General features: G+C 40.4%; 1 protein-coding gene across 1 annotated transcript in view; it reads left to right on the forward strand.

The window, feature by feature from the left end:
- npr2 (natriuretic peptide receptor 2) overlaps positions 1 to 26000 on the forward strand; it is a 201132-nt gene that overhangs the window by 128899 nt on the left and 46233 nt on the right. Inside the window, exons 12-15 of the mRNA XM_061876922.1 lie at positions 8194 to 8265; positions 13907 to 14066; positions 14143 to 14298; positions 20474 to 20642. Coding sequence (XP_061732906.1) covers positions 8194 to 8265; positions 13907 to 14066; positions 14143 to 14298; positions 20474 to 20642 — 557 coding nt within the window. The remainder of the gene's footprint in view (positions 1 to 8193; positions 8266 to 13906; positions 14067 to 14142; positions 14299 to 20473; positions 20643 to 26000) is intronic.

Consider the following 26000-nt stretch of genomic DNA (forward strand, 5'->3'; position numbering starts at 1 on the left):
GGCCGTGGCCCGGTGGTTGGGGACCACTGGCATAATCCACTCAAGTTTCCGGTAAGAGCCAACTTAATATCACAATTTTCCCATCCAAAAACTTGCTGGTTGACGTAGCAAAACATGTTCGCTTGACCGCTCTGTGTTAAAGCTTCACAAAAAACAAAGAAACACTGGCTGTGTTTCGGTGCTAAAGGCAGCTGCAATCCACCACTTTCCACCAACAGCATTCTTCTTTGACGTCTCCATTATTAATTGCACAGATTGCAAAAGATTCAGCAACACAGATGTCCAAATTCCTGTGTAATTATGCGATGAAAAGAGACGACTTTTAGCCGTAAGTGATGCTGGGCTAAAATGTCCCCTCCGACCAATAACGTCACAAACACGCGTCATCATTCTGCAACGTTTTCAACAGGAAACTCCGCGAGCAATGTAAAACTGTAATTTAGTAAACTAAACTGGCCGTATTGGCATGTGTTGCAATGTTAATATTTCATCATTGATATATAAACTATCAGACTGTGTGGTCGGTAGTAGTGGGTTTCAGTAGGCCTTTAAAGCACCTCCTCTTGAGGGTGTTTCAGTGTTATAGCTTCACCTTTATCTTTAGTTTTTAGGCCAGAATACGTCCATTCTCCCTTTTATGTCTGTCTACACACTAGAGATGCGCGGATAGGCAATTAAATCATCCGCATCCGCATCACCAAAGTCGTCATCCACCCGCCGTCCACCCGAACCAACATTTTATGAGGAACGTACCCGTCCGCCAACCGCCCGCTGAAATATATCAGAGGTCGACCGCCTTTACCACTCACAGAGATATTTAAACCTGTTTCACAGAGTAATGAAGACAATTGGAGCCGCTAACGTTCTCGCGACTATCCATTAGCATTCACCCTGATGACAAGGATATGGTCGTGCTGTGAAGCCATTGCCTTAGACACCTTCAAAAACATGTACAAACCGATTGTTGGTCTGGCAACATGTTGTGTGCAACTTCATCAATCACACGTACAAGATTGAAAGGCATACTGGGTGACACAGAGTACACTGGTGGTTGTGATATAAACAACTTTTACACTTAATAATATGCGCCACGCTGTGAAGCCACACAATACAAGAGTGACAAACACATTTCGGGAGAACATCCTCACAGTAACACAACATAAACGCAACACAACAAATACCCATAATCCTTTGTATCCGTGAGACATCCTGAATATATTTTACACCCCCGCCCCGCCAACCCCGCCCACCTTACGGACGCACGGGGGGGTGGGGAGTGTCAGGGTTTGCTGCTAGCGGGGTGTATAAAATAGTCAGGTAGTGTCATGAATACAAAGGATTATGGGTATTTGTTCTGTTGCGTTTATGTTGTGTTACTGTGAGGATGTTCTCCCGAAATGTGTTTGTCGTTCTTAATTGGTGTGGCTTTACAGCGTGGCGCATATTACTAAGAGTGTTAAAATTGTTTATATCACAACCATTAGTGTACTCTGTGTCACCCAGTATGCCTTGCAGTCGTGTGCATGTTGCCGCGGAAGCCACACACAACATGATGCTGGACTGACAAGCAGATCATACATGTTGTAGAAGGCGACAAAGCCAATGACTTCATAGCACGCCCTAATACTTTTTATCTGGGTGACTGCCGGCAGTCATTCAAGAGAATAATAGCGTCTCCTATTGTCTTCTTGGCTTTATGACATTGGTCTTAAATGGCTCTTTGAATGGCAAAGGATACCGATCCCAGGACCATGTATATCAAATATTTCCGGATGGTTCAACCGCCACCTGCCCGAATCTAATTAAAATCTATTTTTTCGTCATGTCAACCGCCCAACCCGCGGTTTATCCGCGGACTCCGCGGATGAGACTGCAAACCGCGCAGCTGTACTACACACTGTGTCTGTTTGTAAGTACTCTGTGATTGTGTGCTGCCGAACATGCTCCTCTGCTCGTAAAACCAGCAACGTCCCGACATGATGACGACACTGGGGGGAGACCAGTACTTTTTAGAGGTGGTATAGTACTGGATATGATTCATTAGTATCGCGGTACTATACTTGTATACTGTACAAGCCTACACTGGATGAATACATGAAAAGGAGTGGCTGAACATGCTATTCACACACATGGATCAGGACAACACAGGAAGCATCAATGTAAAGTAAGGATGATCGATCCAGATGTTATCGGTACTGAAATAATTACATTGATATTTAGCTTCTTTTTATATTACAAATTGAAATGTTGATGTTTTTTGTTATTGTTTAAAACCCAGAGAAATACGTTTTTAGATACAAAAGGTGTTTGGACAAAACTCAAATGATTTAAATAGGAGCCAATAGTAATTATTGCTTTTGTTTTAGTTATTGTAGGCTGCCGTCTTTATTTAAAAAAAAAAAAAAAAAAGTTTAAATGTGTTCAATACCACACATTTATTACATCATCTGATTAAAACAATACTAGATAATTCTACATATAATAAGATACAATTTATGAAAATGTGTAATTGTGTTTACTTTAATTACTTGCGATACAGCATTTTCATCTATTGTCAAAATATCAAATTGGGACTTGAAATTGGATCGGTTCTGAGGCCAAGAAATGTAGATGGGACATCCCTCATTAAGTATGCATGGTCATGGTCATACATCACATGTTTCCACATGTGAAGTGAATTATATTTATATAGCGCTTTTTCTCTAGTGACTCAAAGCGCTTTACATAGTGAAACCCAATATCTAAGTTACATTCAAACCAGTGTGGGTGGCACTGGGAGCAGGTGGGTAAAGTGTCTTGCCCAAGGACACAACGGCAGTGACTAGGTTGGCAGAAGCGGGAATCGAACCTGCAACCCTCAAGTTGCTGGCACGGCCACTCTACCAACCGCCCCATCCAGATGTTATCGGTACTAAAATAATTCAATCCGACAAGAAGTAGGAAGAAGCACAACTTAATTGTGAGATTGATTCATGTCATATGTTTAACACAGAGGTCTCAAACTCATTTAACCTGGGGGCCACTGGAGGCAGAAACTGGGTGAGGCTGGGCCACAAGAAAATATTTCTTAAACAAATCGAACATGCACTTTTTAATGAATTCACCTTCTATGAATGGCTTTCCCGCGCTAGCAACATACTTGCCAACCCTCACAATTTTTCCGAGAGATTCCTGAATTTCAGTGCACCTCCCGACAATCTACCGGTGCAACCATTCTCCCCAATTTGTCCCAATTTTCACCCAGCCGACATTAGTAAGGGCTGCCGTGACTGCACTGCCTTTAACGTCCTCTACGACACTCCCGCCCAAAGGCAAAACCTAGCAACTCACTTCTAGCTGACTTTGAGAAAACAAAGGAAAACCAATCTATCTTGATGCTGTCTTACAAAGATCTACAAAGTCATCAAACGTATAGATGTTTTCTTGAGCTTTCATTTTGTTGCCGATTGAGCCATGGATTGAATCTGCTCTCATGAACGTGTGCCCTTTCTCCAGATATTTTATCACAATCTCGGGTGGGCCCCATTCTGCGTTTGCACATTGGGCAAGAGCCGTGTACAGCGTCCAGTTTTTATTTTGACCTCCACAGTTATCTGCCCAAAAGAGTATGCAAGGGGAAGAATCAAGAACAATACATTTAATGAAGGTGCTTGCAACGTCCTGGGCCAATCTTCCAAATATCCCCTCGTGCCATAATATCACATAATCAGGTTGACCGTTGGCCCCCATTGGTGCAAATGTCTCATTAAAGACAATAAGGCGACTGACAAAGAAGCTCCGATTGGTCCCTTGAGATACTAGGTTTTTCTGTTGTATCTACGCGGTCATGTGGTAGTTGCTAGGTCCTGCCATGCTTACTTACGGAACAAATTACAATATCGCATACACTAATGTAAAGCATATCGCCTAGGAACTCCAAAATTATTATCAGCTCAGTTTTGACCAACATTGAGTTGCTGGGTTTTGCCTTTGGACGGGAGAAAAGTGGTTCTCAACCTTTTTTCAGTGATGTACCCTCTGTCTTAATTCAAGTACCCCCTAATCAGAGCAAAGCAATTTTGGTTGAAAAAAAAGGAGATAAAGAAGTAAAATACAGCACTATGTCATCAGTTTCTGATGTATTAAATTGTATAACAGTGCAAAATATTGCTCATTTGTAGTGGTCTTTCTTGTACTATTTGGAAAAAAAGATATAAAAATAACTAAAAAACTTGTTGAAGAATCAACAAGTAATTCAATTATAAATAAAGATTTCTACACATAGAAGTAATCATCAACTTAAAGGGATTGTAATAGAGATCCATCTGGATTCATCAATTGAATTCTACACATTTCTTCACAAAAAACAATATCTTTAACATTAATATTTATGGAACATGTCCACAAAAAATCTAGCTGTCAACACTGAATTGTTGCATTTCTTTTCACAGTTTGGGAACTTACATTCATATTTTATTGAAGTATTATCCAATAAAAATATTTATACAGTATTTATGAATCGCATGCTATTTATTACAATATTTTTAATAAATCTTACCTCTCCCTTGGCATATCTTCAAGTACACCCAGGGGTTCGCATACTCTCAATAAGAGGACTACTGTTCTACTACTTATCATTGCGCACGTTTTTGAATCAAACATCGGCTTTGTATCTTGTTGTGTGAGACTTGTGCAGATCAACGTTGGCGGCTGCAAGACGTACTTAGTCAACAGCCATACAGGTCACACTGAGGGTGGCTGTATAAACAACTTTAACACTTTTACAAATATGCGCCACACTTTGAACCCACACCAAACAAGAATGACAAACACATTTTGGGAGAACATCCGCACCCTAACACAACTTAATCACAATAGAACAAATACCCAGAACAGATTGCAGCCCTAACTCTCCCGGGCTAAATACACCACCTCAACCGACGCAAGTAGGGAGGGTGGGGGTGTGGGGGTGTGGGGGGTTGGTGGTAGCGGAGGTGTGTATATTCTAGCCCGGAAGAGTTAGGGCTGCATGGGATTCTGGGTATTTGTTCTGTTGCGTTTATGTTGTATTACGGTGCGAATGTTCTCCTGAAATGTGTTTGTCATTCTTGTTTGGTGTGCATTCACAGTCTGGCGCATATTTGTAACAGTGTTAAAAGATTTTTTACGGCCACCCTCAGTGTGACATGTGTAGCTGTTGATCAAATATGTCTTGCAATATCACACGTGCGTACTGCACAACCATTTGCAACATATAATTGGGCTTGCACGCTGTCTATACAGGATGTAGAGGGTGCAAAAAACAGCGTCATAATGGCACCCCCTGAATACTGTTGATTGGGTAAAAATCGGTAGGGATTTTGAGAAAATGGGTGCCCTGAAATTCAGGGGGACTCCCGGAAAAATTGGGTAAGGTTGGCAAGTATGACGCTGTCAAGCGGCGTTTATATTAAACTCACGGGCCGCACGAACTTTAAAAATTGTCATAACAAAGTACGGGCCGCAAAATAACGTCTGGCTTAACATGTCCACATAAATGAGTTTTTCAAAACTTTTTTTTTCCTGAATTGAGACTTATTAGTGCTCATTTTCTTCACGTAGGTATTCAAGCTAGCCACTTTTGCCTGGTCTAAAAAATACAAGAACATGATGCAGGAGGCCAATTTATCCTTTTTTTCCCCTAACTTTCTATGGTATAAAGCAGGGGTCACCAACACGGTGCCTGCGGGCACCAGGTCGCCCGTAAGGACCAGATGAGTCGCCCGCTGGCCTGTTCTAAAAATAGCTCATATAGCAGCACTTACCAGTGAGCTGCCTTTATTTTTTTTATTTTTTTTTATTTACTAGCAAGCTGGTCTCGCTTTGCTCAACATTTTTAATTTTAAGAGAGACAAAACTCAAATAGAATTTGAAAATCCAAGAAAATATTTTAAAGACTTAGTCTTCACTTGTTTAAATAAATTCATTTATTTTTTTACTTTGCTTCTTATAACTTTCAGAAAGACAATTTTAGAGAAAAAATACAACCTTAAAAATGATTTTAGGATTTTTAAGGTTTTTACCTTTTAAATTAATTCCTCTTCTTTCCTGACAATTAAAGTAAATTTAATTGTAAAAAGTAAATAAATGTTTTTTATTGTAAAGAATAATGAGTACATTATAATTTAATTCTTCATTTTAGCTGCTGTTTTTTCGACGAAGAATATTTGTGAAATATTTCTTCAAACTTGTGATTAAAATTCAAAAAAAATATTTTGGCAAATCTAGAAAATCTGTAGAATCAAATTTAAATCTTATTTCAAAGTCTTTTGAATTCCTTTTAAAATTTTTGTTCTGGAAAATCTAGAAGAAATAATGATTTGTCTTTGTTAGAAATATAGCTTGGTCCAATTTGTTATATATTCTAACAAAGTGCAGATTGGATTTTAACCTATTTAAAACATGTCATCAAAAATATATATATTAATGTGAGAAATCATTAAGATGATCAGTGTTTCCAAAAAGATAAATATCTTTATCAATAATAACATAGAGTTAAAGGTAAATTGAGCAAATTGGCTATTTCTGGCAATTTATTTACGTGTGTATTAGAGTTGCGCGGTTTGCGGTCTCATCCGCGGATAAACCGCGGGTCGGGCGGTTGACATGACGAAAAAATAGATTTTAAATAGATCCGGGCGGGTGGCGGTTGAACCATCCGGAAATATTTGGTTCTGTGAACGGTAACTTTTGCCATTCAAAGTGCCATTTAAGACCCGTGTCATAAAGCGAAGAAAAAAAATAAGAGACGCTATTATTCTCCTGCCGGTAGTCACCCAGATAATAAGTATTAGGGCGTGCTATGAAACCATTGGCTTTATCGCCTACTACAACATGTACGATCTGCTTGTCAGTCCATCATCATGTTGTGTGTGGCTTCCGCAGCAAAAAAAAAAGACACACGACTGCGAGGCATACTGGGTGACACAGAGTACACTAATGGTTGTTATATAAACAATTTTAACACTCTTAGTAATATGCGCCACGCTGTGAAGCCACACCAATTAAGAACGACAAACACATTTCGGGAGAACATCCTCACAGTGACACAACATAAACGCAACACAACAAATATCCATAATCCTTTGTATTCATGACATTTCCTGACTATTTTTTACCCCTCCCACCCCCCCCCCCCCCCCCCCCCCCCGCGTGCGTCAGTAAGGTGGGCAGGGTTGGGGGTGCGGGGGTGTAAAATATATTCAGGAACTGTCATGGATAAAAAAGATTATGGGTATTTGTTGTGTTGCGTTTATGTTGTGTTACCGTGAGGATGTTCTCCCGAAATGTGTTTGTCAATCTTGTATTGTGTGGCTTCACAGCGTGGCGCATATTAGTAAGTGTTATAGTTGTTTATATCACAACCATCAGTGTACTCTGTATCACCCAGTATGCCTTTCAATCTTGAACGTGTAATTGCGGAAGCTGCACACAACATGTTGCCGGACCAACAATCGGTTCGTACATGTTGTTGAAGGTGTCTAAGGCAATGGCTTCACAGCACGCCCATATTCCTGTCATCAGGAAGAACGCTATTGGATAGTCACGGTAACGTTAGCGGTTCCAATTGTCTTCATTACTCTGTGAAACAGGTTTAAATAGCTCTGTGAGTGGTAAAGGCGGACAACCTCTGATGTATTTCAGTGGGCGGTAAGCGGGCGGGTACGGTAATGATAAAATGTTGGTTCGGGTGGACGGCGGGTGGATGACGACTTTGTTGCTGCGGATGCGGATGATATAATTGCCTATCCGCGCATCTCTAGTGTGTATCAAACTGGTAGCCCTTCGCATTATTCAGTACCCAAGAAGTAGCTCTTCGTTTCAAAAAGGTTGGTGACCCCTGGTATAGAGCTTTAAATGCACTATGGAAGGACTGCATGTTATTGTTGTAAACATTTATGACAATTTGATATTGGCATTCCTGCTCTGATCGCTTAATATAAAGGACGTACTTACAAAAGATTTGAACCTCATGGGTGGTTTTTCATCACTTTGTAAATAATATAAGCATGTTAGCATATGCTGCCTTAATAAGAACGAACGTAAGCCATCTGGTCTGTAGGGTTTTTTTTCTCATCTACGTCCCAAAGTCAACTTTAATGAGAAGACGGCCGAATAGAAAGTTCATTTTTTCTCTCCGTCTGTCATTCATTAGTTTTGATGATGTGCTTACAGGATATTCTGGAGAACGAGAGCATCAATCTGGACTGGATGTTCCGCTACTCGCTGATCAACGACATAGTGAAGGTGCAATCATACATTTTACCTTTACGCACGAATGCTCGCAATAACAACGTTCAGATGCTTTGTGAGGCACGGACACACAACACAGCAACGCAGTTGTTGTCATGGTTTCGTGCAGATGTGTGTGAGCACGCACGGACAACATGAACCCGCACAACACAGTACAGTAAATATCACACTCAATGCTGCAAGTCTTTCCTTACAGCTTCATCTCCTCTAATTCATGGATACATTTAAAAAAAAGCTCTTTTTTATTCTACCACAGTGGAACCACAGCAGTTGTCAAAATATTTACATTTGTATTTAATTTTCTTCTATTTATACACCACCACCCCTGTCCTTTATGACCAGTTATTTCTTGAATTGAATACAAAACTACTTAGGATAGCCTCTAAGCGCCATGTTAGCTGTGATTTTTTGCCTGGACTTATTGTAGCAGTCTGAGAAGCGCAGACTCTAAGGCTCTTGTTGACTTTAATCGGACTATTAATAGAAATGAGTACCATTCACATTTTAAACAACAGTACTTTATTCCCCGGAATCAGGTAATTTGTTTTAGTCCCAATAGTACCAATTTGTTTAATAAGAACATCTCATTGTTTTAATGTTCAATCAATCAAAGTTTACTTATATAGGCCTTAATCACAAATGTCTCAAAGGGCTGCTCAAGCCACAACGACATCCTCGGCTTAGATCCCACACAAGGACAAGAAAAAAACTCATTTTTACCTGACATGGGAACCAATTTTGGCAATGCTACCAAGTACTGATTCATGTAAAATTAAGTATATCTTGATATAATTTTACTTAAACTTGATACTCGAAAAACTGCAAAAACTGAAACTGAGATCTAAGTAAGATTAACTATCTCAAATAAGGGTGATATTTGCTTATTTTCTGTCTGATAAGATACTTTTTCTCACTAAGCAGATTGTATGTTAGAGTGTTTTACTTCTTTTACGGGTTTTGGTCCTAAATGATCTCAGTAAGATATTACAGCTTATTGCTGAGATGTTATGACCTATATTGAGTAAAACATGCTAGAAAGTATTTTTGTCCAAATGTCCAGAACACACCCAGCAATGGTGCACAGGAAGAAGAGGGGAAAAGGCGGCCAAAATGGTCAAAAGTCCTAATTTTGGTCCAAAATACCTCCCCTGGTTTCAGTACCACGAGTCCCGCCGCCGGCCGGACAAGTCCCGGGATGTAAAAAATGTCCAAAACTCACCCAGCAAAGTCCCACAGGAATGGGGGAGAAAAGTGACAAAAGTCATCAAAAGTCCCTAAAAATTTTCCAAATCCCTACTTAGGTTCAAGTCCCACAAGTCCCGCCTCCGGCCACGCGAGTTCCAAAATATTCATTACACACCCAGCCAAGTCCCACGGGGTGGGGGGATAAAAGTTGGAAAAGTTGGCAAAAGTCGTTAAAATTTTCAAAACACCTACCCAGGTTCGAGTCCCACATGGAGTGGGTGTAATATTTGCTTATTTTCTGTCTGATAAGATAATTTTTCTCACTAAGCAGATTTTATGTTAGAGTGTTTTACTTCTTTTAAGGGTTTTGGTCCTAAATTACCTCAGTAAGGTATTACAGCTTGTTGCTGAGATGTTATGACCTATATTGAGTAAAACATGCTTGAAAGTATTTTTGTCCAAATGTCCAAAACACACCCAGCAATGGTGCACAGGAAGGCGGGGAAGAAAATGCGACCAAAATGGTCAAAAGTCCCAATTTTGTCCAAAATACCTCCCTGGGTTTCAGTCCCATGAGTCCCGCCGCCGCCCGCACAAGTCCCGGGATGTAAAAAATGTCCAAAACGCACCCAGCAAAGTCCCGCGGGAAGTGGGGGAGAAAAGTGACAAAAGTCGGCAAAAGTCCCCAAAAATGTTCTAAATACCTACCCAGGTTCGAGTCCCACAAGTCCCGCCGCCGGCCGCGCAAGTCCCAAAATATCCATTACACACCCAGCCAAGCCCCACGGGGTGGGGGGATAATAGTTGGAAAAGTTGGCAAAAGTCGGTAAAATGTTCAAAATACCTACCCAGGTGACCTACTCAGTGGCCTAGTGGTTAGACTGTCTGCCCTGAGATCGGTAGGTCGTGCGTTCAAACCCCGGCCAAGTCATACCAAAGACTATGAAAATGGGACCCGTTATCTCCCTGCTAAGCACTCAGCATCAAGGGTTGGAATTGGGGGTTAAATCACCAAAAAATTATTCTCGGGCGCGGCACCGCTGCTGCATACTGCTCCCCTCACCTCCCAGGGGGTGAACAAGGGTGATGGGTCAAATCCAGAGAATAATTTCCCCACACCTAGTGTGAATATGACAATCATTGGTACTTTAACTTCAACTTTTTAGGTTTGAGTCCCACTCGAACCCAGGTGTAATTTTTGAACATTTTACCGACTTTTTTCACTTTTTTCCCCGCCTTCCCGTGGGACTTTGCTGGGCGCGTTTTGGACATTTTAGAGCATCCTGGCCGGCGGCGGCGGGACTTGTGGGACTCGAACCTGGGTAGGTATTTTGAAAATTTTGGGGACTTTTGCCGACTTTTCCAACTGTTCTCACATTAAAACAGATGACATCCAAATGGACTTTTACTGTTTTATTTTCAATGAAGCAATAGAAAATACGCACTCATATACAGTTGTGATCAAAATTATTCAACTCCCACAAAATTTTGGTGTTTTAGCAAGTTGGACATTTATTCCGTATTTTGTTTATAGTCATATCAAATAAAGATGTGTCAAATAGACAAATGCAACTTAAATTGTAACACTGTATTTTACAAAATACCAAAAAATGACATATTTCTGAATATCTCATTGACAAAATTATTCAACCCTTTGAATATCATAACTCTTAAGAAGAAATTTTGAATAAGGTCTTTTCAATCAGGTGTTGAAAACACCTGTAGATGTGATTAGAACCATAACGAGCAACAATTAAACTGATTGAAAAGACTGTGACGCTCAGCTTCTTGTAGATAGTCAATGGTGTATTTGCAACATGGTGAGGTCCAGGGAGTGGTCAAAGAAGTCACGAGAGGAGGTAATTTCTCTTCATAAGAAAGAATATGGATATAAGAAAATAGCAAAGACATTACACATTCCAAAAGACACAGTTGGGAGCATAATTCGCAAGTTTAAAGCTAAAGGCACAGTGGAAACACTACCTGGGTGTGGTAGAAAGAGGATGCTGTGAAGCGTACAGTGGTGAAAAACCCCCGGGTAACAGCTGAGGAACTACAACAGGACATTGCAAAGGGGGGAACGCAGGTTTCGTCCCAGACAATAAGGCGCGCACTACGAGATGAAGGCCTAATGCCAGAACTCCCAGGCCCACCCCACTTCTGACTACCAGGCACGAGAAAAATAGACTCCAGTATGCCAAAAATCATCTGGACAAACCCCAAAGGTTTAGGGAAACTGTTCTATGGAGTGATGAGACAAAAATGGAACTCTTTGGGCCTATGAATCAACGTTATGTCTGGAGGAGAAAAAATGAAGCTTACATAGAGAAGAACACCTTGCCTACTGTTAAGAATGGTGGGGGGTCAATCATGCTCTGGGGCTGTTTCTCTGCCTCAGGTACTGGGAATCTCCAGCGCGTTCAAGGCATTATGAATTCTATTTCCTACCAGGATATATTAGTTGCAAATGTCACAAAGTCAGTGACGAAGCTGAGGCTTGGGAGATGTTGGACCTTCCAACAGGACAACGATCCCTAGCACACCTCCAAATCAACATTAGAGTGGTTGCAGAAGAAGGGCTGGAAGACTTTGGAGTGGCCTTCACAGTCGCCAGACCTAAATCCTATAGAAAACCTGTGGTGGGACTTAAAGAAGGCAGTTTCAGCAGGCAAGCCCAAGAATATGAATGAACTGGAGGCCTTTGCCCAAGAGGAATGGGCTAAAATACCTGTAGATCATTGCAAGAAGCTTGTGTCCGGTTATGTATCTATCACGTTTGAAGGATGTCATTACTGCCAAAGGGTGTTCTACTAAGTACTAAAGATGCATGTAACTAGGGGGTTGAATCATTTTGTCAATGAGATATTAAGAAAAAGGTCCTTTTTTGGTATTTTGTAAAATACAGTGTTACAATTTAAGTTGCATTTGTCTATTTGACTTACTTCCGGCAAGTCAAAGTCAAAGTAAGTCCTTTGTCACCGATTCTGTTTATAACTTTTATGAACAGAATTTCTAGGCGCAGTCAAGGCGTTGAGGGGTTCCGGTTTGGTGACCGCAGGATTAGGTCTTTGCTTTTTGCAGATGATGTGGTCCCGATGGCTTCATCTGACCGGGATCTTCAGCTCTCACTGGATCGGTTCGCAGCCGAGTGTGAAGCGACCGGAATGAGAATCAGCACCTCCAAGTCCGAGTCCATGGTTCTCGCCCGGAAAAGGGTGGAATGCCATCCCCGGGTTGGGGAGGAGACCATGCCCCAAGTGGAGTAGTTCAAGTACCTAGGAGTGTTGTTCACGAGTGGGGGAAGAGTGAGATCGACAGGCGGATCGGTGCGGCGTCTTCAGTAATGCGGACGTTGTACCGATCCGTTGTGGTGAAGAAGGAGCTGAGCCGGAAGGCAAAACTCTCAATTTACCGGTCGATCTACGTTCCCATCCTCACCTATGGTCATGAGCTTTGGGTCATGACCGAAAGGATAAGATCACGGGTACAAGCGGCCGAAATGAGTTTCCTCCGCCGTGTGGCGAAGCTCTCCCTTAGAGATAGGGTGAGAAGCTCTGTCATCCGGGAGTAACTCAAAGTAAAGCCGCTGCTCCTTCACATCGAGAGGAGCCAGATGAGGTGGTTCGGGCATCTGGTCAGGATGCCACCCGAACGCCTCCCTAGGGAGGTGTTTAGGGCACGTCCAACCGGTAGGAGGCCACGGGGAAGACCCAGCGCCTCGGGATCCCCCGGGAAGAGCTAGACGAAGTGGCTGGGGAGAGGGAAGTCTGGGTTTCCCTGCTTAGGCTGTTGCCCCCGCGACCTGTACCTCGGATTAGCGGAAGAAGATGGATGGACGGATGTCTATTTGACACATCTTTATTTGATATGATTATAAACAAAATACGGAATAAATTTCCAACTTGCTAAAACACCAAAATTGTGTGGGGGTTGAATAATTTTGATCACAACTGTAGTAGTACAGTTGTTATTAGTGAGAATATACTTATTTTAAGGTATTTTTTGGGTTCATTGAGGTTAGCTCATTTTACTTGTTTTGGAAAGTCTTGACAAGCCAAATTTTCTTGTTCTATCGGCAAATAATTTTGCTTAGTTCAAATAAAATACCCCTAATTTTTGTATTTTTTTTCTTGTTTTTGAACACTGACTTATTGCAGTGTGCAATGCTGTGCATCGACGACCTAGCAGAGCTTTGCGCAGTCTGAAAACTCTTCCACAAAATCCCGAACATGAGTCCGTCGGGACTGTCCCACCTAGCGGAGTTATTAACAACAATTTCACCTAATCTCCCCCGGGACTGCGGCGTCCTTGAGAGTAGTCTCTCTTTGTTAACCTTCAACTCGCAGGCACTTGTTGAAGTTTATTGTTTCCATGTGTGCGGTTTTTATGGGCCCTCGTGTGGAGGTTGAAAACGTGCCTTGCTGCATGAATGAACACCGGTCTCCTCCAGGGCATGAACTATCTGCATAACAGCTACTTCGGCTGCCATGGAAATCTGAAGTCATCTAATTGTGTGGTGGACAGCCGATTCGTGTTGAAAATCACCGATTACGGACTCGCCAGCTTTCGCTCATCCTGCGAAAACGACGATTCCCATGCCGTCTACGCAAGTAAGTGGGCAAATAAAATCCTGCGCTTGCCATGTTTCCACCTAATTTTTTGACACTACTTCAATTGTTTATTTAGAAAAGCTGTGGACGGCTCCTGAGCTGCTCATTTACGACCAGCATCCTCCTCAGGGGACGCAGAAGGGTGATGTGTACAGTTTTGGCATCATCCTGCAGGAAATAGCTCTGAGGAACGGACCTTTCTATGTTGAAGGCATGGATCTCAGCCCCAAAGGTAAACTCCACTACAGTCATATTGTCCATTTTTGTTGACTGTTTTTAATCTTAAAATGGTTTGAAATATATAATGCATTATGGGAATGATAACTTCAAGATTTTAGAATTTTTGTCTATTTCATACAAACCCCGTTTCCATATGAATTGGGAAATTGTGTTAGATGTAAATATAAACGGAATACAATGATTTGCAAATCCTTTTCAACCCATATTCAGTTGAATATGCTACAAAGACAACATATTTGATGTTCAAACTGATAAACTTTTTTTTTTTGCAAATAATCATTACCTTTAGAATTTGATGCCAGCAACACGTGACAAAGAAGTCGGAAAAGGTGGCAATAAATACTTATAAAGTTGAGGAATGCTCATCAAACACTTATTTGGAACATCCCACAGGTGTGCAGGCTAATTGGGAACAGGTGGGTGCCATGATTGGGTATAAAAACCGCTTCCCAAAAAATGCTCAGTCTTTCACAAGAAAGGATGGGGCGAGGTACACCCCTTTGTCCACAACAACGTGAGCAAATAGTCAAACAGTTTAAGAACAACGTTTCTCAAAGTGCAATTGTGAGAAATTTAGGGATTTCAACATCTACGGTCCATAATATCATCAAAAGGTTCAGAGAATCTGGAGAAATCACTCCACGTAAGCGGCATGGCCGGAAACCAACATTGAATGACCGTGACCTTCGATCCCTCAGACGGCACTGTATCAAAAAGCGACATCAATCTCTAAAGGATATCACCACATGGGCTCGGGAACACTTCAGAAAACCACTGTCACTAAATACAGTTGGTCGCTACATCTGCAAGTGCAAGTTAAAGCTCTACTATGCAGAGCGAAAACAATTTATCAACAACATCCAGAAACGCCGCCGGCTTCCCTGAGCCCGAGATCATCTAAGATGGACTGATGCAAACTGGAAAAGTGTTTTGTGGTCTGACGAATACACATTTCAAATTGTTTTGGAAAATATTCAACATCGTGTCATCCGGACCAAAGGGGAAGCGAACCATCCAGACTGTTACGACGCAAAGTTCAAAAGCCAGCATCTGTGATGGTATGGGGGTGCATTAGTTCCCAAGGCATGGTTAACTTACACATCTGTGAAGGCACCATTAATGCTGAAAGGTACATACAGGTTTTGGAACAACATATGCTGCCATCTAAGCGCCGTCTTTTTCATGGACGCCCCTGCTTATTTCAGCAAGACAATGCCAAGCCACATTCAGCACGTGTTACAACAGCATGGCTTCGTAAAAAAGTGCGGGTACTTTCCTGGCCCGCCTGCAGTCCAGACCTGTCTCCCATCGAAAATGTGTGGCGCATTATGAAGCGTAAAATACGACAGCGGAGACCCCGGCCCGTTGAACGACTGAAGCTCTACATAAAACAAAAATGGGAAAGAATTCCACTTTCAAAGCTTCAACAATTAATTTCCTCAGTTCCCAAAGGTTTATTGAGTGTTGTTAAAAGAAAAGGTGATGTAACACAGTGGTGAACATGCCCTTTCCCAACTACTTTGGCACGTGTTGCAGCCATGAAATTCTAAGTTAATTATTATTTGCAAAACAAAAAATAAAGTTTATGAGTTTGAACATCATATATTTTGTCTTTGTAGTGCTTTTAATTGAATATGGGTTGAAAAGGATTTGCAAATCATTGTATTCCGTTTATATTTACATCTAACACAATTTCCCAACTCATATGAAAACAGGGTTTGTACTTTATTTGTCGCCTTTGAGGTGACGATTAGTGAGTTAGAAGTAGCTAAAACACTGCAAACTGCGGCTGGATGTTAGCCACTAGCTAGCTAGTCATGTCTTAAAGCACCTCTTCCTGAGGGCGTTTCTGCGTTTAATTTCATCTTTCTTGTTAGTTTTCAAGCCAAAATTTGTCTGTTTTCCTTTTTCTGTCTACACACTGTGTCTGTTTGCAAGTACTCCGTGGTTGTGCACTGCCGAACATGCTCCTCTGCTTGTAAAACCAGCAATGTCCCAATGTGGGGCGGGCAACCGGTACTTTTTTAGAGGCGGTGTAGTACTGAATATGATTCATTAGTACTGTGGTACTAAACTAGTACTGGTATGCCGCACAACCCTAGTTTGAACACAAAGAAAGGGTTTATTCTTGCAGATATAGGCTATTGTTTTTAGAAAAAATCAATGTAAAGTACATCCAACAATGTGGGTTTTGTTTATTTGCAGTCTTGCAGAGGGATTTCATAGCGTGGCTGTCAGTGCCAGCAGCAAGTTGAATAATTTCGCCTCAAACATGTGGACTCGAATCACCGGAATCCTCGTCAGACCCGGTCTTCACTTTATTCTTCAGGCTACCGTACCTCAATGTGGAAAAGAGCCAGCCTATTTTGGTGTACGCAGAGTACATGCCGTAAATACAGCTTGAACGTGTTAAGATATTTTCAGAGGGCGATTTTCAGAACCTCTGGCAAGACATTCCAGAGCTGAGGGGGCCCTGACCGCAAAATCTCGACCACCTTTTAGTTTTAAGGGAGCAGGAACAGCCAATCGTGGTTTGTCTGCTGGCTCACAGTGGAGCCAAGAGGTGTATTAAAGGTGACTGCTAACACGGCTTCTAAAAACCACTGGTAATAAGTGTCGAGTCGGGAGACTGGAAGGATGGAGTCGTGCCGTCTGGTTTTCACTAAAAGTTGAGCCGCCGCATCTTGTGCTTAGGGGAAACACATGATTACATCAATTTTTTTTAAGCATCACAAAAACTTTTTTTTTTTAATGTATATTATGTTTCTAAACTAAGGAAATATGTCCCTGGACACATGAGGACTTTGAATATGACCAATGTATGATCCTGTAACGACTTGGTATCGGATTGATATCCAAATTTGTGGTATCATCCAAAACTAATGTAAAGTATCGAAACAACAGAAGAATTAGTGATTACTATATTTTAACAGAGGTGTAGGTAGAACATGTTAAAAGAGAAAGTAAGCAGATATTAACAGTAAATGGACAAGTAGATTGGGGCTTCACGGTGGCAGGGGGGTTAGTGCGTCTGCCTCACAATACGAAGGTCCTGCAGTCCTGGGTTCAAATCCAGGCTAGGGATCTTTCTGTGTGGAGTTTGCATGTTCTCCCCGTGAATGCGTGGGTTCCCTCTGGGTACTCCGGCTTCCTCCCGCTTCCAAAGACATGCACCTGGGGATAGGTTGATTGGCAACACTAAATTGGCCCTAGTGTGTGAATGTGAGTGTGAATGTTGTCTGTCTATCTGTGTTGGCCCTGCGATGAGATGGCGACTTGTCCAGGGTGTACCCCGCCTTCCGCCGGATTGTAGCTGAGATAGGCGCCAGCGCCCCCTGCGACTCCGAAAGGGAATGAGCGGTCGAAAATGGATGGACAAGTAGATTATTAATTAATTTTCTACCACTTGTCCTTAATGATATTAACAAAATAATAGAATGATAAATGACACAATATGTTGCTGCATACGTCAGCAGACGAAATTAAGAGCCTTTGTTTGCTTACTTACTACTAAAAGACAAGTTGTCTTTTATGTTCACTATTTTATTTAAGAATAAAATTGTAATAAGAAACATACGTTTAATGTACCCTAAGATTTTGTGTTAAAATAAAGCGAATAATGCATTTTTTTGTGGTCCCCTTTATTTAGAAAAGTAGCGAAAAGTATGGAAATACATTTTGGTACCGGTGCTGGTGCCAAAATATTGGTATCGGGACAACCCGGGTCCCTTGATACCTCGATGTGTGTATCACATCGAGCTTTTATGCAAAGCCTACATTTCTTACCAATTGGTATCTGCTGTTGTGTATTTGGGATCTGCATTGGTCACATAAATTCGAAATCAAACCATGGAGGCAAGGCTTAAATATTTATTTATGTGGCGGTATAGCTCGGTTGGGAGAGTGGACGTGCCAGCAACTTGAGGGTTGCAGGTTCGATCCCCGCTTCCGCCATCCTAGTCACTGCCGTTGTGTCCTTGGGCAAGGCACTTGACCCACCTGCTCCCAGTGCCACCCACACTGGTTTAAATGGAACTTAGATATCGGGTTTCACTATGTAAAAGCGCTTTGAGTCACTGGAGAAAAAGCGCGATATAAATATAATTCACTTCACACTTCACTATAAAACAATCGGTCCTTTTTTAATACTTCCCCCAAATGACCCGTTTGGATTTGAGCCCCCCGCCCCATCTCCCGAATTCGGAGGTCTCGAGGTTAGCAAGTATGAGAAGAAGAACGCCTCCATGCAATTACTGCTAACATGGCCGAAGCTCCGAAACAACCAAAGAAACGAAAAGTTTTGCCTGAGGAGAGAAAAAAAAAAAAACGGAGCTGTCACGCCAAATGTCTTCCCCCCTACAAAAACCTTCCCCCCGGAAGAAAGTTGGCGTAACAACCCCGCTGATGCTTGAAGGACCCCAATGAGGGTGGAAGGACCTTAAAGCAGCCCACACAGCTGCCTGTTTTAAAAGCATTTATAATTGGCTGATTGTCGTTCCAGCATGCCAACCTTTCAAGCTATTTTTGCTTCGCTAATTTTGCAGCTGTACCCCCTTAATGGTGAGGAAAAAATATTAGCATTCCAGCATGCTAACCTTTCAAGTTATTTTTGCTTCGCTAATTTTGCAGCTTTACCCCTTAACGGTGAGGAAAAAATATTAGCGTTCCAGCATGCTAACCTTTCAAGCTATTTTTGCTTTGCTAATTTTGCAGCTGTACCCCTTAACGGTGAGGAAAAAACATTAGCATTCCAGCATGCTAACCTTTCAAGCTATTTTTGCTTCGCTAATTTTCCAGCTCTACCCCTTAACGGTGAGGAAAAAATATTAGCATTCCAGCATGCTAACCTTTCAAGTTATTTTTGCTTCGCTAATTTTGCACCTGTACCCCTTAACGGTGAGGGAAAAATATTAGCATTCCAGCATGCTAACCTTTCAAGCTATTTTTGCTTCGCTAATTTTGCAGCTGTACCCCTTAACGGTGAGGAAAAAATATTAGCATTGCAGCATGCTAACTTTTCAAGTTATTTTTGCTTTGCAAATTTTGCAGCTGTACCCCTTAACAAAGAGGAAAACATTTTAGCATTCCAGCATGCTAACTTTTCAAGTTATTTTTGCTCCACTAATTTTGCAGCTGTAACCCTTAAGAATCATATAACTTGGTATTGTCACGTCCTCATTGGGGTCCTTCAGGCATTAGAGGGGCTGTCACGCCAAATTTCTTCCGGGGGGGGGGGGAGGTTTTTGTAGGGGGGAAGAAAATGTAAAAAAGAAAAAAAACAACCACAATATTTTACAGGAATTAGGGAAGAAATACTGAACTTTCAACTTTCTGAAGAAATTGTTAGCAAATTATGTACTTAAAAGCTGCAGATAGAGTATCTATTGAACAAACAAAATAAGAAAGTGGGAATTTTGATAATGGAAAATGTAGAATTAATGGGAAAAAATACAAAAAATAGCAATAGTAAGAATTCTCAAGGGGATTGAAGGTCCCTTATGTTATGGAAAACATGGAATTGTGGGGACAACAGATGAAAATGAGCAGTTGTGCAATAATCTGTGTAATTGCAGCTGTATATGTTGCAGATGTTCCCTAAAAAGCACCGTAAATAAATAATAAATTACAGGAAAAGTGGGAATATTTCTTAACAGTGCATATATTTTCTTCCCCCCTACAAAAACCTTCCCCCCCCCGGAAAAAATTTGGCGTGACAGAGCCTACCTGGATAAAAGGGCAGTCAGGATCAACATTGCCCCGGCGTGAGTTCAAGGATGAAGAGGGATTTGAAAACGTTGCAACTTCTGCTGCAACGTTTTTGGAGAAATGCTGCAAATTTAGAAATTTTTCAGCCACAACTTGTGAAACAACACCTCAATGCTTGTACTCAGTAATAACTAAAATATTTTATTGCGATATAAGAGGAAGAGTTCAACCTGTACGATATCCACATTGATATTTACCACGGCCTTGCGGGGTTTCCACTAGCTGTTTGGCTCAAACAAGAATTTTAAAATATGTTGGGTTTTTTCTCCACACTTACAACAACACCAGAGGAAGTGGGTATGCTATTTTAAATAGAATGTTTCCAGTGGGGTGAAATACAGCAAAAAGATATGTTTTCACACTCGCAGCAATCACTTCAAATGTGTTCCTCTTCACTTCAGAGATCATGCAGAAGGTCAGGAACGGTCAGAAGCCCTACTTTCGGCCGACGACAGACAACAGATGTCACTCGGAGGAGCTGACCATCCTGATGGACGGCTGCTGGGCCGAGGACCCCACAGAAAGACCAGACTTTGGTCACATCAAGATTTACATGGCCAAGCTCAACAAGTAAGACATGTTTAACATGACTCACCACAGGTGTGTTTGTATGTAATGACGACAAAACAAAAATCACAGGCTATATTTAAAATACTTGAAGTATAAACCTTGTTTCCATATGAGTTGGGAAATTGTGTTAAATGCAAATATAAACAGAATACATTCATTTGCAAATCCTTTTCAACCCATATTCAATTAAATGCACTACAAAGACAAGATATTTGATGTTCAAACTCATGAACATAATTTTTTTTTTTTTGCAAACATTAATTAACTTAGAATTTCATGGCTGCAAAACATGCCAAAGTAGTTGGGAAAGGGCATGTTCACCACTGTGTTACATCACCTTGTCTTATAACAACACTCAGTAAACGTTTGGGAACTGAGGAATCTAATTGTTGAAGCTTTGAAAGTGGAATTATTTCCCATTCTTGTTTTATGTAGAGATTTAGTCCGTCAACAGTCCGGGGTCTCCGCTGTCGTATTTTACGTTTCATAATGCGCCACACATTTTCGATGGGAGACAGGTCTGGACTGCAGGCGGGCCAGGAAAGTATCCGCACCCTTTTTTTTACGAAGCCACGCTGTTGTAACACGTGCTGAATGTGGCTTGGCAATGTCTTGCTGAAATAAGCAGGGGCGTCCATGAAAAAGATGGCGCTGAGATGGCAGCATGTGTTGTTCCAAAATCTGTATGTAGCTTTCAGCATTAATGGTGCCTTCACAGATGTGTAAGTTACCCATGCCTTGGGCACTAATGCACCCCCATACCATCACAGATGCTGGCTTTTCAAGTTTGCGTCAATATCAGTCTGGATGGTTCGCTTCTCCTTTGGTCTGGATGACACAATTAAGAATATTTCCTAAAACAATGTGAAACGTGGACTCGTCAGACCAAAGAAGACTTTTACACTTTGCACCAGTCCATCATAGATGATCTCGGGCCCAGAGAAGCCGGCGGCGTTTCTGGATGTTGTTGATAAATGGCATTCGCTTTGCATAGTAGAGATTTAACTTTCACTTACAGATGTAGCGACCAACTGTATTTAGTGACAGTGGTTTTCTGAAGTGTTACTGAGCCCATGTGGTGATATCCTTTAGAGATTGATGTCGGTTTTTGATACTGTGCCGTCTGAGGGATCGAAGGTCATGGCCTTTTAATGTTGGTTTCAGGCCATGCCGCTTACGTGGAGTGATTTCTCCTGATTCTCTGAACCTTTTAATGATATTATGGACCGTAGATGTTGAAATCCCTAAATTTCTTGCAATTGCACTTTGAGAAACGTTGTTCTTAAAGTGTGTTTGATTATTTGCTCTCGCAGTTGTGGACAAAGGGGTGTACCTCGCCCCATCCTTTCTTGTGAAAGACTGAGCATTTTTGGGAAGCTGTTTTTATACCCAATCATGGCACCCACCTGTTCCTAATTAGCCTGCACACCTGTGGGATGTTCCAAATACGTGTTTGATGAGCATTCCTCAACTTTATCAGTATTTATTGACACTTTTCCCAACTTCTTTGTCATGTGTTGCTGGCATCAAATTCTAAAGTTAATGATTATTTGCACACAAAAAAAATGTTTATCAGTTTGAACATCAAATATGTTGTCTTTGTAGCATATTCAACTGAATATGGGTTGAAAAGGATTTGCAAATCATTTTATTCTGTTTTATATTTACATCTAACACAATTTCCCAACTCATATGGAAACGGGGTTTGTACAATCACTATACATTATCCGGCATATAAATGATAGGAGAAGCATTTCAAAAAGGGTTACAAAGTAAGCAGTAACATTTATAGTATATAGAGTAGACAGAACAGGAAGACTGTTGGGTCGCCACAAGGTCGGCGCACCACAAAAAAGATAGGAAAAAGGTAAACATGGTGGTAGGAGGAAAAGGAAAAATAAACAAATCCCAAAGTAAGCTCCTATGGTCCTATAGTCAAAGGGTGCGTGTTTGTCGTAGGCCTGGAAGTCGCGCCGTTCGGCATCACGGAACAGAGTCAACATCCCCAAGTGTGGAGTTATTCAGTGCCTCTTTCGTGTGTTTACTGCGTGACGCTGCCAAGTCCAATGCAGAAGGAGCCAAATTGTAGATAAGGCTTGTTTTGCTTAGACCGAGCAAAGACATTCCAATGTGTGCTGTAAGTTGTCCGTTCTGGCTCTCTAATCAATCATAACTTCGCCTTGCGGAGCTGAACAAGTTTCTCCGAGATGTTATCCAATTTGCAAATCGGTTTGGAAATCGCCAAACGTTGAGTTCACCCAGCTCTGCCCCGTCCTTCAATCATTTGTGGCCGCTTTGGGGTACGTACACGGCAAACAAGTCAGTGTTCAAAAAAAAGAATAAAAAATACAAAAATTTGAGGTATTTTATTTCAACTAAGAAAAATTATCTGCCAATAGAACAAGAAAATTCGGCTTGTCAAGACTTTCCAAAACAAGTAAAATTAGCTAACCTCAATGAACCCCAAAATACCTTAAAATAAGTATATTCTCATTAATAACAACTGTACTACTATATGAGTACGCATTTTCTATTGTTTCATTGAAAATAAAACAGCAAAGTCCATTTGGCTGTCATCTGATTTAATTGTGTCAAAGTCATGATTTTTTTTTTCATGCTTGAAATAAGAAATTATTACTTTGAACAAAGTAGTTTTATATTTGTGAGTGTTGATGACACAGCTTTGCAACACTTGATACTCTCGTTTCAAGCATGTTTTACTCAATATAGGTCATCAAATCTCAGAGACAAGATGTAATATCTTACTGAGATCATTTAGGACCAAAACCCTTAAAACAAGTAAAACACTCTAACATAAAATCTGCTGAGTGAGAATAATTATCTTATCAGACAGAAAATAAGCAAATATCCCCCATATTTGAGATATTTCAACTTACTTAGATTTTATTTTTTGCAGTGAACAGTATCTTCCACACTGCAAAAACTGATATCTAATTAAGGTTAAATATCTCAAATAAGGGTGATATTTGCTTATTTTCTGTCTGATAAGATAGTTCTTCTCACTAAACCGATTTTATGTTAGAGTCTATTACTTGTTTTAAGTGTTTTGGTCCTAAATGATCTCAGTAAGATATTAAAGCTTGTTGCTGAGATTTGATGACCTATATTGAGTAAAACTTTTCCGGACAACTGTAGAAGGAACGAATATAATTTAATTTTAACACTCAAAAGTACTACAAAAACAAACGGCGCGCACAAGGCGGGGAACAAACTTAACGCAGGAACAAAACTAACACATAAACAGACCAAGAACATGAAACAAAACTACTAGGGGTGTGGGAAAAAATCGATTCAAGTTTATATAGTTCAAGTTTAGTTCAAGTTTATTGTTCTTCGGTCAATGGTCAACAAAGCAAACAAACAGTTATACATCCATAGATTGAAAATAAAAAATGTTACAGACCGAATTTGAATCGCGATTCTCACGTTGTGCGATTCAGAATCGATTCTCATTTTTTAATAATTTTTTTTTTTTTTTTATCATTCCAACAAAACAATACACAGCAATACCATAACAATGCAATCCAATTCCAAAACCAAACCTGACCCAGCAACACTCAGAACTGGAATAAACAGAGCACTCGAGAGGAGACACAAACACGACACAGAACAAACCAAAAGTAGTGAAACAAAAATGAATATTATCAACAACTGTATCAATATTAGTTATGATTTCAGCATAGCAGTGATTAAAAATCGCCCATTGACATTATCATTAGACATTTGTAAAAATTAAAGTGGCTTACACTTGCATCGCATCTCATAAGCTTGACAACACACTGTCTCCAATATTTTCACAAAGATAAAATAAGTCATATTTTTGGTTTGTTTAATAGTTAAAACAAATTTACATTATTGCAATCAGCTGATAAAACATTGTCCTTGACAATTATAAAAGCTTTTTACAAAAATCTACTACTCTGCTAGCATTTTAGCAGACTGGGGTAGATCCTGCTGAAATCCTATGTATTGAATGAATACAGAATCCTTTTAAATCAGCAAAAAATTGTTTTTGAATCGAGAATCGTGTTGATTCGCAGCCCTAAAAACACTTACTGTGACGTGAAAAGCATGAAACTATGGCAAGAAGTGAGCAATCAGAAGTGTCAGGAGTGTGATGTCCAACAGAAAATGACAGGCTTAAATAGTGATGCGGTGATGAAAGCAGGTGCGGGAGTTCAAATGAATCAGGTGCGTGAGTCGTGAGGACTGGTGAACTGATTGGTAGTCATGGTGACAAAACGGCGAGTGAAAAAACAGGAACTGACAGAGTGCAAAAACCAAACAAACTAAACATGATCACCAAACATGACAAAAACACGCTTGAAACTAGAATATCAACTGTTGCAAAGCTGTGTCATTAATATTCACAAGTATAAAACTGTTTTTTTAAAGCAATCATTTCTTACTTCAAGCATGAAAACAAAATCATGACACCGAGCACATATCATGATGTCAAGATAATGGCACTAGCATTTACTTAATTTAAGAATATTTTTCAACATATTGAACAAAAATGCACTTTTTATTAGTGAGAGTATACTTATTTTAAGGTATTTTGGGGTTCATTGAGGTTAGTTAATTATACTTGTTTTGGAAAGTCTTGACAAGCCAAATTTTTCTTGTTCAATCGGCAGATAATTTTGCTTAGTTCAAATAAAATGTATCTTTTTTTTCTTTTTTTGAACACTAACTTTTTGCAGTGCAATGTGTCCATACACCAAGGCAACGCGAGTGAAGAAGACTTTTTGGACAAACGGAGAAAGATCTTCATTAAAACAAAAAATAGTCAAGTTTCCTCTAGTCCAGTGGTTCTCAACCTTTTTTTCAGTGATGTACCCCTTGTGAGCATTTTTTGAATTTAAGTATCCCCTAATCAGAGCAAAGCATTTTTGGTTGAGAAAAAAAGATAAAAAAAGTCAAATACAGCACTAGGTCATCAGTTTCTGATTTATTAAATTGTATAACAGTGCAAATTATTGCTCATTTGTAGTGGTCTTTTGTGAACTATTTGGAAAAAATGATATAAAAATAACTAAAAACTTGTTAAAAAATAAACAAATGATTCAATTATAAATAAAGGTTTCTACACATAGAAGTAATCATCAACTTAAAGTGCCCTCTTTGGGGATTGTAATAGAACTCATGAACTTAATTCTAAACATTTCTTCACAAAAAAAGAAATCTTTAACATCAATATTTATGAAACATGTACACCAAAAATCGAGCTTTTCACAGTTTATGAACTGTTGAAGTATTTTTCAATAAATATATTTATTAAGGATTTTTGAATTGTTGCTATTTTTAGAATATTTTTTTTAAAATCTCACGTACCCC

Source organism: Nerophis ophidion, linkage group LG17 (genome assembly GCF_033978795.1).
Source record: "Nerophis ophidion isolate RoL-2023_Sa linkage group LG17, RoL_Noph_v1.0, whole genome shotgun sequence".
Classification (NCBI taxonomy): domain Eukaryota; kingdom Metazoa; phylum Chordata; class Actinopteri; order Syngnathiformes; family Syngnathidae; genus Nerophis; species Nerophis ophidion.